The following is a 12,866-nucleotide window of genomic DNA, read 5'->3' on the forward strand; positions in this document are numbered from 1 at the left end:
TTTTAAAAATGTTGCCCAGGTGTAAACTGTAGGGTGGAAATTCATGAAGCGTTATATTCATGTTGCCCAGATGGTTACCATCAGCAGTAGGGGTGTCATCTAGGGGTGAAACGATATACCTGTAGCACATATAGGTATGATTTATTATACACAACCAGCAATACAATACATTATTAATACACATATGAACTTGATGGTCTTTCCAACTTTAGAACATCTGTGTTAGGTGTGGTGCCCTTTTATTTGTGTTGATATACTGGTTGTATTTCCAGCTTACAAACTTAGTGTCAATTTATGTTTCAAACAGACTACCTGTTAGTTTTCATTGATTTTAATTCAACCTATTAGGCCATTTTAGGCTGCTCTATTTGATCAGGTGCAGGCCTAACTTTGGCCACCACACCCTTTGTTTTGCACTACACGAATGCTTTAAAAACATCTTATTTCCAATTTCATGTCTTCACTTAAACTTGGAAGACAATACAGTGTTATCTACAAAACAGAAGAAATGATGCAGTTTCCTCATGCAAAAAAAAATCTCACCTAGGTCAAGTCCAGGTGTGAAAGTAGTGATGTTTTTGTTAGTGAAGAAGGAAAACTATTGACAACACCCACTCCCCTTCGGTAAAAAAACATAAAGTTTATGCAAGGTGACAAACTCATGTGGTTTGAGATCTGCCCCATCACTAATATGTACTGTGCTAATTTTATTTATCCCCTCATCACTGCCCCATCACTGATATGTACTGTGCTGATTTTATTTATCCCCTCAGCACATTCAGTCACTGATTAAATATCTCACCATAAAAAAGACATTCCAAATTTGTTCCCCATGTACAATTTAAGTACTTTACAGATTATTTAATCAGTACTTTTGCATGAAATTTCTCTGTTGCGTTGACACTACTTCCTGTGTGTCATGCAGGGAATAACTACATTAAGTTCTGATTGGACTGGAACAAACAGCAATGGTCAGTGAGAATTTAATGTAACATATTTTACTGTGTGACCCACCAGAAGTGTAATATTCAAATGACCCAGTTAGATGTGAATCAACAAGTAAACATGCATACAAGTGGTTATTAATGATCACTAAAGTAATTCATTGTAACACATTTAGAATGTTTCCTTTATAGTAAACATGCATACAAGTGGTTATTAATGATCACTAAAGTAATTCATTGTAACACATTTAGACTGTTTCCTTTATAGTAAACATGCATACAAGTGGTTATTAATGATCACTAAAGTAATTCATTGTAACACATTTAGAATGTTTCCTTTATGGTAAACATGCATTTGGGATAAGATAATTAGCATGGAAATGGTTGGGTGTGTGTGTTCAGATTATAAGCACATCACCTTGTGTTCATTTGTATAAGTTGAATGGGTGTTCTCAGTAGTATTTTCTTTTTTGCTGACAAAAATGAATGCCTGTGCCTGTGACAGCTGTTAGATGAATTCTTAATTTAAAGAATAACAAGGCAAATGACAAATAATTATTCGGAGTGCTGAAGATTAAAATAACTCACGTACAGGGTAAGTATTGTTTTGTATTGATTCTCCATGTCTTGTATCATTGTGTTTTGATACAGCAAAAGCATTGATGCTTTGATATATCCTTGTCCTCTAGGTGGCTCTGAAGGAAGTAAAATATCATGTTAAAAAAATCAGTTACCATGGCATTATCAAATATTTTTGGAACAAACTTTATATGTGCAGCTCTAGTGGGGAGATGCATCACATGTATGACACACTTTGCATAACGACCCCTGGGTCACTTTCTAGGGATTGGGCTGGCTATGTGACAGACTTTGCATAACGACCCCTGGGTCACTTTATAGGGGTTGGGCTGGCTATGTGACAGACTTTACATAATGACCCCTGGGTTACTTTCAGGGGGTTGGGATGGCTATGGAAGGTTGGTGATTTGTAATAGTTAACAATTTCAGAGTACCTGCAATAGGTCAGAAAGTAAACATTTAATTTTGTCACACAGGAGAAACTGAGTATTTCCAGAACGCATGGGAAAACATTGATGGACCTGAAATTGGAGCGGGCACCATCTCATTGTCCTTTTACTCTGGGCTTTTTGCATATGCTGGATGGTAAGTTTAGGTTTTAACATATCGTCACATTTCCCACTCTCTGCATTTGCAGCAGAATTGCATTCTAAGACATTTCCCAAAGATTCTGAATGGTTGAACATTGGAAATGTGGCAGAAATTTCTAAACTGTTGGTAAGATTGATACTATTGTAACTTTAGAACTTGTTTTCTGGTAGTTACATAGAGAATTTGCTAAATTGAGGACTATTTCTTATAAAAAATATTTTAGGATATTTTAAAATGTGGATGACAGCCTTGTCTTTTAAAGATTTGGGATATATTCAGTGTAATGATAAGGAGATAGATTAAGCCAAAGAAGGAGAATGGGACATGTTATTTTTGAAAATACTGATGATATTGTCAAAGCAACAGAACTGGACTATTCAGGTTTTAAAATACTGATCATATTTCTTGTCTGATTTGTTTCAGATTTGTTTTGAGAATGTACTCATCATCAGTTATGGTATTTATATGTAATCTCATATTGTTTGTATATTATCCTAGATGAAATCCTCCCCATCTGATTTATGTGAACTGGTTATTCATAGTTCAAATGGTAAATAGAACAGGGTCTATTCTGGGATGCATGATTGCAGAATTCTTTCTGGTTTCTCAAAAATATTGCAGGAAAATCAATCAAATCTGTGAAAATCACACATAATGTTTTCAGGCATTATGATTATGTGTTCATTAAATCTCTGATATTTAGAAAATCACCTCTTTTAAAATGGAAGAGAAGAGGAAATTTCCCATTAAATGTTTTAGTTCTAGATCAGATCCTGACAGAAACCATTTTAATTTGTCAGAGGGAGGAATGATTTCCTCAATTTCTTATTTTGATTTTGCAAGGATCAGTTACATCTTTATTCATTTGTCCACATATTAGTCAGTCCATCCAACCATCCCTATAACCAATCATTTAACCACGCACCTGCATGTGTTCATTCACTGTTATAACAAGGAATGATATCAGCATATATTTTTTCCAAAAATTGAAGACAGTGCAAAAGCTTATCAGTTCATTCACTCATATGTTCATTTCCCCATTCATACTCCCATTCTCAACATTCATGAAATAACATTATATCTCCTCTGTCCATACTGTCCTCCCATCTCATCACTTCTTCATTTTCCCATCCATCCATTCATTTCCTTAGTCATGCAATAATCTATCTGCCTGTCTGTCCATAACATCCACCCATCTCATGATTTCTTCATTTTCCCATTCATTTACTCACTTCCTTATTCATGTGATAATCAATCTGCATGTCTTTCCATAACATCATTCCATCTCATCATTTCTTCATTTTCCCATCCATCCACTCATTTCCTCAGTCATGTGATAATCTGTCTGCCTGTCTGTCTGTAACATCTACCCATCTCTTGATTTATGAGATAACCTGCCTGCTTTTCTGCCCTTTCTAACAGGGACCTTTTTGTCCACCCTCTTATTTTGATGGAGGTGATTGTCCTTGTATTTAATGCAAATAGTTTTATGAATCTTGCACATTTTATGAGCATAAATGGGTTAGCAAATTTAGCATGAAAGTTTTATGTGCAACAATATTATTCTCTTTAAATAAAAAGAATTACTATACAATATGAATATTGTCAAGGAGTAAATAACAATTACTATACAATATGAATATTGTCAAGGAGTAAATAACAATTACTATACAATATGAATATTGTCAAGGAGTAAATAACAATTACTATACAATATGAATATTGTCAAGGAGTAAATAACAAAATAATTGGGTCAGTAAAATGTCAAATTTACAGAATTGGTGGAAGTTTACGTTAACATTGATCCCTGTAAATGTCAGTGAGTATTTTATATAACTATTGTATGTGAAACATCTACATGGAGGCACATGATGGGACATCAATTTTCTCTGAAAGACTGCTGCCAGTCATTGAAGTCAACAATGAGTGCCATTTTACCAGACTTCTAAGGTTTAGGTTTTATGATTTTTATTTGGGGGAAAAAATGCTTTTAATGGAAATTTCATGATAGTTTGAAGCCAGTTTTTAAGTTGACAGGTCTATGATTCTTATGTGATTGATTTAATTACCTGTACTTATGTAACTGACTCTAAATAAACTTAAACAGGTGTCATATGATTGCATTATTTATTCATTTATGCATCAATTTATTTCTGTTTTATAAAAGAAACAGTGTAATGCATCTTGCGTTGCTCTGTCTAAAGCAGTTAACAGTGGTACCCAACTGTTTCTGGTTTTCTAGGTTTTATGACTGTTAATGATCATGTCAGATAGCACGCAGTAAAATGATTTTTTTAATCTTTGTTTTGACTATTATGCAAAGGAAATACATTTACAGGGTAATATTAGATAAATGATGAACACTCACACGTACACTGCTTACTACATCATTAGTTTTCGAAGGTCCTAGGCTAAATACATGTAGTGACTCATCAGCACCATTAAACAAAGGTTCAGACAAGCAAAGTTGGAAACTATGAATTCATTTTTAGGCTAAAAATGTCACAACTGTTAAACAAAACAGTTTTTTACAAATTCAAAAATGTAAAACATTGTTTTTGTACATGCTATATATACTCAAGTCTGAAAAAATAGACCCTGATCTCTGGTTGACTTATAAGTGAGTATATTTTGTAGTTTTGTAATATTTTGACATTTCTGCACAGTTTCGACAGTAGAATTCATCACTTCTTGTCAAAGTTTTGATCTTGTTACAACATCCCGGTTGCATCCAGCCATCAAATGTGCTGCATCTACCACAGAGAACAATTGTAAAGAGGGAACAGTGTCCCAGTTGAAGAGGAGTAAACTGCCTGCAGACAACATATAATGTTCTTATCACTTTTGGACTCATCAACTAAGGTTTTCTGCTGTGTTTCTTTGCCTTTGGGGAAAAAGAGATAACAGAAGTACTTGATTTTTCTACTCATTGGAAGAAACAGCTTTCTCTACTTTTCATTTTTGAGACAGTTCTACTGGGGTATGGTTTTTGTGACTATATGCTGATCTATTTGTACAACAACAGTCATAAGTTATGAATTTTCTACCACCAGACTTGTTCAAAGTATTTCTGGACCTGGCAACCTTAACATTTTTTAGAATTGAACCACCCCAAATTTCTGAAAAATGACAGTATACTGATGTATATTGTGCAGTGCTTGGTGGAGACATTGTCAGGACTTGGTGGTTGAATTTTATCTGGACCATTTGGATTGGGTGCCAAGCCCTCATAATGGGATGATTGTTGGAAAAAAATGTAATGGAAGGGGAAATTACAGATTCACTGACAACAGTACCATTGAGAGATAATGCCACATTATAAAACCCAGAATGTAAGTTTGTCTGAAATTAGGTGTAGATGAGTAGACCTTGCATGGAATTTTACAGACACCCTATTTAGTTATCACATTTCTACCAAATTCATGGAGATGGGTATAGCAACCTACATTCTGTCCTAATTAAAATGGGCTGTGCAAGATACAAATACCATATATAATCGCTTATGAGTTCAGTGCAACTGCAAACTACACAGGCCTAGATCTGTCATTGCATAATGTGCTGGCTGATCTGGGTCTGTGCAGTTTGTTGTGAATAATCATTAGAACAAACAGCAAAGACCCTGATCTGCTGACACATTATGCTATGGAAGATACAGATATTCATTGTTTGCTGTTCAGCTTGACCTTTAAGCAAGTACATATGGCAGCAGTCAAAGGAGATGGCTTCAGTCAAAAGGAGGAGCAAATAGAGGTTTCTTTTCCTCTGCCTACTGTATCAGTTCCAGTGATGTAGATTTTGTTTCCATCATAGAGCACTAAAACAGGAAAATTACAAAATGTGAAATACTGAACCAAGGGATCCTGCATAGATTGAAAACAAACGCCTTATTTATTGAACTATTAAGTTGCTGTATGTTCAGGATTGACTCCGTCAAGCAGGCCATTTTGCCATGCATTTTCCTGGGAAGATGAAAAATGGTGGCACTTGATTGTCTATTGCAGTGACAACACATATGATAGTGACAGTTTTTGATATTCAGGCTGCAATGGTTTGTGGTTTGTACATGGTCCCAGATGCATTCGTAATGGATTCAAGTGTAGTCCAGTGAAGGAATATATAGGTCGTTTATGAAACTTATAGTACAACAGGATCATAAGCACATAAAATAATTTTGTTCAGCACTTTAGGTTGCACATTGAGCTCAGGCTTCCTCAGAACTTCTAGGTTTTCAGACATAAACAAATTTTTCACATCAACCATTTAACAGAATTGGACCAGTTATTACAGAAAGCGTCCCAGCTCGAAGTGCTTTCAAATTCATACGAATCATGTTGGTTCTCCATCAGTTATGACAGTCATTATAAAAGATACAAAAACTTTAAAATGACTTTTTTTTGTATACCTCCCCCCAAATACCCCCCCCCCCCAAAATACCCACTGAACAGAAATTGGTCAAATTGGCAGAAATATTACTGAAAGGTTTGCAAATGATGCAGATCTGCTGTCAAATATGGTTGCTGGTATGAAAAATAAAACCAGCTTGACTTTATTTAAATCTTCTCAACAGAGTTTGAACAAATTTTACAGAATATCTCCTGGCTTGAAGGCAAAGGGCTTAAGACTTATGCAGATGATACTGATCCTGGCATGAAGGCAAATGGCTTACAGATTTATGCAAATAATACTGATCCTGGCTTGAAGGCAAAGGGCTTACAGACTTATGCAAATGATACTGATCCTGGCATGAAGGCAAATGGCTTACAGATTTATGCAAATGACACTGATCCTGGCTTGAAGGCAAAGGCTTTCAGACTTGTGCAAATGATACTGATCCTGGCTTGAAGGCAAAGGGCTTACAGACTTATGCAAATGATACTGATCCTGGCATGAAGCGAAATGGCTTACAGACTTATGCAGATGATACTGATCCTGGCATGAAGGGAAATGGCTTACAGATTTATGCAAATGACACTGATCCTGGCTTGAAGGCAAAGGGCTTACAGACTTGTGCAAATGATACTGATCCTGGCTTGAAGGCAAAGGGCTTACAGACTTATGCAAATGATACTGATCCTGGCATGAAGGGAAATGGCTTACAGACTTATGGAAATGATACTGATCCTGGCTTGAAGGCAAAGGGCTAACAGACTTATGCAAATGATACTGATCCTGGCTTGAAGGCAAAGGGCTAACAGACTTATGCAAATGATACTGATCCTGTCATGAAGGCAAATGGCTTATACACTTATGGAAATGATACTGATCCTGGCTTGAAGGCAAAGGGCTTATACACTTATGGAAATGATACTGATCCTGGCTTGAAGGCAAAGGGCTTACAGACTTGTGCAAATGATACTGATCCTGGCATGAAGGCAAATGGCTTATACACTTATGGAAATGATACTGATCCTGGCTTGAAGGCAAAGGGCTAACAGACTTATGCAAATGATACTGATCCTGGCATGAAGGCAAATGGCTTACAGACTTATGCAAATGATACTGATCCTGGCTTGAAGGCAAAGGGCTAACATACTTATGCAAATGATACTGATCCTGGCTTGAAGGCAAAGGGCTAACAGACTTATGCAAATGATACTGATCCTGGCATGAAGGCAAATGACTTAAAGATTTATGCAAATGACACTGATCCCAGCTAGAAGGCAAATGGCTTACAGATTTATGCAAATGATACTGATCCTGGCTTGAAGGCAAAGGGCTTACAGACTTATGCAAATGACACTGATCCTGGCTTGAAGGCAAAGGGCTTATACACTTATGGAAATGATACAGATGCAGCATCAAATATGGCAGCCATACACCTCCTTGGAAATAAATGCATCAATCTTTTTGGTGAAGATTTCATAAATTATCATTGATCATATGTTGCCCAAGCTAATCAGAAATGTGTAAGACATTTTTGTTAGCCAATGAAATAGATTGTCCTGTGCTTCTTTGACATGGAGTGAACTCTATTCAGCATCTCTGTGATGCAATTAGTCCAGATGAAAATCTTTTGTTTATTTTCTTGGGTGTATTTTATGTATCCTTTGAGTGCCACTGAGTGAACTTTCCTTTTCCAAATATGAAAAATGCATGTATGGGAAATCTGGCAGAAGGGCACAGCCAAGAATGATGCCTGAATTACCTTATTTGTTAGCATGTAACATATGCTGCTACTCCTCCCCCCCCTCCATATTTTTGTGATAAGGGGAAGCTGCCCCCTTTAGATAAAATCCTGACAGCATCTCTGGTTAGACCACTCATCCACCCAGAGCTCATCAATTAGTTTGGTGTTGAAGACTGTTTTTGTAAAAATCAACTAAGAATGACCTGATAATTACATTATGTTACTGATGATGTCTCATAGTGCCATGAACTCTTGGAGACGGGATGTAAGATGAGTTTTTGAACTTAATAATTATGTCATGGTGTAAAAATTTGCTCATCAAAATACTCCATTACACTTTTCTCAGAGTATCTGATAAAAGGAATTAGTAATCTTTAACTGGTGAAAATTATATGAATTGTTAAATACTCATTCAGCTATTATTTTGTGAGTAGTTAGTGATGGGCACTATTTTCTATACTTTTGAATGCAAAGACCCACACATGTTGATATGTATTTAACTAATTATAGCACTAGAAAATGCACATTAACCTATACATTTTTTTAATGGTTTTAGACTGATTGGACCCTTAACTGTGTAAAAATAGTAATTTTTTAATTGTTTTGGACTGCTTAGACCCTTAACTGTGTAAAAATAGTAATTTTTTAATGGTTTTGGACTGCTTGGACCCTTAACTGTGTAAAAGACAGAACAATAAACTGGGGCCCCGAGTGGCCGAGTGGTCTAAAGCGCTCTTCGTTACGGATCACTGCCATCTCACCTCTGTCTGCGGCGGTTCGAGTCTAAGATTCAGCCAATGTGGGCATGTGAGAAAGCTTGCCAGTAGCTTCTCGTGGGTCGGTGGTTCTTTCCGGGGTTTTCCGGGTTCTTCCTCCACCATTAATACTGGCCGCCATGTATAGCCTATCGTGCTGAAAAATGGCGTTAAACCCCACAACAACAACAACAACAACTGTGTAAAAATAGTAATTTTTTTTAAAACATTAAATACTGTCAACATTTCACACATGATCATCTTTAAACATGTATAAATATGTTAACAGGATTCTGGTGTTAGAGATGTAGTTTGATGAGTTCTTTTGCAGCCACTTGCTTGTATTTTTGATGCCATTGTCAATGTCTTTTAATCTTCTTATTTGCAGGAACTTCCTCAATTTTGTTACTGGAGAACTGATTGAGCCATATAAGTAAGTTTCATCATTGATTAATTTGAATTTTATTAACTTAACTGGTCATAGACTAAAGAGCTTGTGGCATAGCCTGTTGTCCATTTGCTGGTCATAGACTAAAGAGCTTGTGGCATAGCCTATTGTCCATTTGCTGGTCATAGACTGAAGAGCTTGTGGCATAGCCTGTTGTCCATTTGCTGGTCATAGACTAAAGAGCTTGTGGCATAGCCTGTTGTCCATTTGCTGGTCATAGACTAAAGAGCTTATAGCATAGCCTGTTGTCCATTTGCTGGTCATAGACTACAGAGCTTGTGGCATAGCCTATTGTCCATTTGCTGGTCATAGACTACAGAGCTTGTGGCATAGCCTATTGTCCATTTGCTGGTCATAGACTAAAGAGCTCCTGGCATAGTCTGTTGTCCATTTGCTGGTCATAAACTACAGAGCTTGTGGCATAGCCTGTTGTCCGTTTGCTGGTCATAGACTAAAGAGCTTGTGGCATAGCCTGTTGTCTGTTTGCTGGTCATAGACTAAAGAGCTTGTGGCATAGCCATTGTCCATTTGCTGGTCATAGACTAAAGAGCTTATGGGATTGCCTGTTGTCCATTTGCTGGTCATAGACTAAAGAGCTTGTGGCATAGCCTATTGTCCATTTGCTGGTCATAGACTAAAGAGCTTGTGGCACAGCCTGTTGTCCGTTTGCTGGTCATAGACTAAAGAGCTTGTGGCATAGCCTGTTGTCCATTTGTTGGTCATAGACTAAAGATCTTATGGCATAGCCTATTGTCCACTTGCTGGTCATAGACTAAAGAGTTTGATTGAGAAATTACCTAGTCCTGCTAGGACTAATCTTCACAAGTCCTTCCCACAAAACAATGCTGGCTACATATCCAGATTATCAACACTCCAGGCAATTCTTTTTTAAAATTGTGAATCTGTCACTTGCCTGTCCACCAAATGCCTTAGAAATAAACTAAATTTGCCCATAATATTCCTACCGTATATCTGGCATTGTTTTATGTTTTATAATTGGTGTAGGTCTCATCTCTACTTTTGAGAAGTGAGATTAGTTGGTCTCTGAATAAATGTTTCTGCCCAATTAATTATACATGTAATGCAGGGGTACTTTTCTCTGAAAGAGTCTCTTGTTTTCCTTTGAAGCCATATTATCAGTAATTTCAGTTTATCTGCGAAGATTGGACACCAAGAATTGAAAATCTTGCATGCCCATCTGCTGGCATAGGCTGAAAATTGAAATGGAATCGAACAAGCACAGGCTTCCTGCATGTGTCAGTTTATTTCAAACATTGATTTCTTCTATAAATTCAGTTTGCAGTGATCATTTCAATAGCCATTTATGGAACGTGAACTGCCTTCACTGCTTTATATTTTCCATCTCCGTCAATGTCAGTTTTCAAGAGAAAATGAGCAAAGATAAAACATAAACAAGAGACTGTTATCATTTTGATTGCATCACATGTGGTACATAATTTTCATATCACTGTTGTCATGATTGACTCATTCCAAGATTGATTAATGGTTGCTGTAATAAAACTGAGGTCAAATACAGATAACACTGTCTATACATTGGCATGCAGGGGACTGACTTATAGGTATGCAGTATACATAAGTATGTATAGGGGCTAAATTACTGGTTGTCAGTATACCTTATTATGCAGAAGGCTGGGTTGTTGTCCTGCAGTATACATTGATATATAGGAGGTTGAGTTTTTGTAGGTAGTACACCTTGACATATCAAGGTCATACTCAGCTTTTGATTTGGCTTGTTGTAGTGTTTTATAGCACAGCAAGATAGGTTATTTAGTACCAAAACAATTCAAGTCAAGTCCCTTGCCCAGGGACACACCATGGTAGCTGACCTGGGCTCATCCGATGTTAGGATCAAACCCACTACCTTTTTTGTTGCAAGTTCAGCATGCTAACATGTGTGCCACCACAGCTACGGTCCCCATTAAGAGCCTTTTTTGAGATACATGAGGGTTCATCAGGTTTATTCTAAATCTCTGAGTGGGCTGGGGATTTATTTTTTGAAGTTTAAACATATTTCTATTCTGTTAACTTTAATAAAAACGACACCTGTCCATCAAGGACAAATATTTGTGGTACCTTGACTAAGTGTCCTATTTGAACAGATTTTGCTGCAGATTATTTAGGTACATATTGCATAAAACAGCAGTTTTTCTATTTAACAAAAATATGCTCAATATGTATGTGAATTTCTGATGTGTGAGACTGTCCCAAAAGGTTTTAGAATAGTAAAAGCCTCTTAGATTATGTAAGATTCTGTTATACCATGAATCTCCATGCAGCATTTGGCATCCATAAACATTACAGCATGAAAATAGGGGTATTTAAATAAATTTGCTCAGGCAGTATTTTAACCTAAATGAAATATAATCTTAGAGCCCAAATCTGTGCCATGGTCCCCTCACTTTCAGAGAATATTGTCAGAGACAGTGTTGCCACATGTAAAATCAGTTGAAATATTGCAGTTGTGAGGGTGTTGGAGAATCCTAAAGTGGTTGAGGTCCAACTCGACCAACATTTTAAGTTGAATATATGTCTTACAAGTAATTCAAACAAACATGAACATCCCTTTCAAGAAGTTGTTATCCAGATCTGTGACTTTGTAAGTGGATTAATAATGGGAACACAATTACAGAATAGATGTGAAAAAACAAACTTGTATAAATACCATCATTAATGTAACTATCTGGACATAAAAAGCACTGCTTTTTGCACTGTTTGGATAATTTGTTAATGAAAATGATCATTTTTCCCCAAATACTGTGTGATCACAAGTTGTGAAGTGTGTCTGCTTATTTTATTGCTGCCCATTGACAACAGCCTTAGATAATTCATACGATAATTAGAGTAATCAAAGAATTAAAGTGGCTTTATAGTCTGATGACCATCTCGATTCACTCACTAGTATTTTAGTACTTTAGATCGACAAGTCAGACATTCACTAGATTATGTTTGATCTTGAATCTTTTTTATTTTTCTTCAGCTTCAAGAACTTTGCATGGTGTCCAGAAATTTTACATACTTTTAAAAGTCATTAAGCATTTTGAAAATGTGTTCAGATACTTACATGAATGATAGAAATGACTTTCTTACTAAATACCTGCAATGCCATTTTGGAAGGAAGCTGCTTTCAGTATGTAATGATGAAATAGTATGTAAGAATATTGTTCAATTGCTGTATCGTGTACTGGTTTATTTTTTGTCTTGTAGAAATCTTCCACGAGCCATCTACATTTCCATACCTATTGTTACCTTTGTCTATGTGATGACAAATGTGGCCTACTTTTCCATCATCTCCCCCCAAGAAATTATGCTTTCCAATGCTGTTGCCGTGGTGAGTAATGGCCTTGACTTTCACACTGGCCTTTTTTAAGTTTCTAAATTGTGATTTCTATTATCTTCTAAGC

At 36.4% G+C, this 12,866-nt stretch overlaps 1 protein-coding gene across 1 annotated transcript in view; it reads left to right on the top strand.

Annotated features, from left to right (window-relative positions):
* LOC149787351 (large neutral amino acids transporter small subunit 2-like) overlaps positions 1-12,866 on the top strand; it is a 79,341-nt gene that overhangs the window by 39,974 nt on the left and 26,501 nt on the right. The window contains exons 5-7 of the mRNA XM_089977908.1: positions 2,000-2,108; positions 9,385-9,429; positions 12,670-12,793. Of these exons, the coding sequence (XP_089834034.1) occupies positions 2,000-2,108; positions 9,385-9,429; positions 12,670-12,793 (278 nt within the window). The remainder of the gene's footprint in view (positions 1-1,999; positions 2,109-9,384; positions 9,430-12,669; positions 12,794-12,866) is intronic.

The sequence above is a fragment of the Sinohyriopsis cumingii genome, chromosome 12, assembly GCF_028554795.1.
Source record: "Sinohyriopsis cumingii isolate HCF-2022 chromosome 12, ASM2855479v2, whole genome shotgun sequence".
Taxonomy (NCBI): domain Eukaryota; kingdom Metazoa; phylum Mollusca; class Bivalvia; order Unionida; family Unionidae; genus Sinohyriopsis; species Sinohyriopsis cumingii.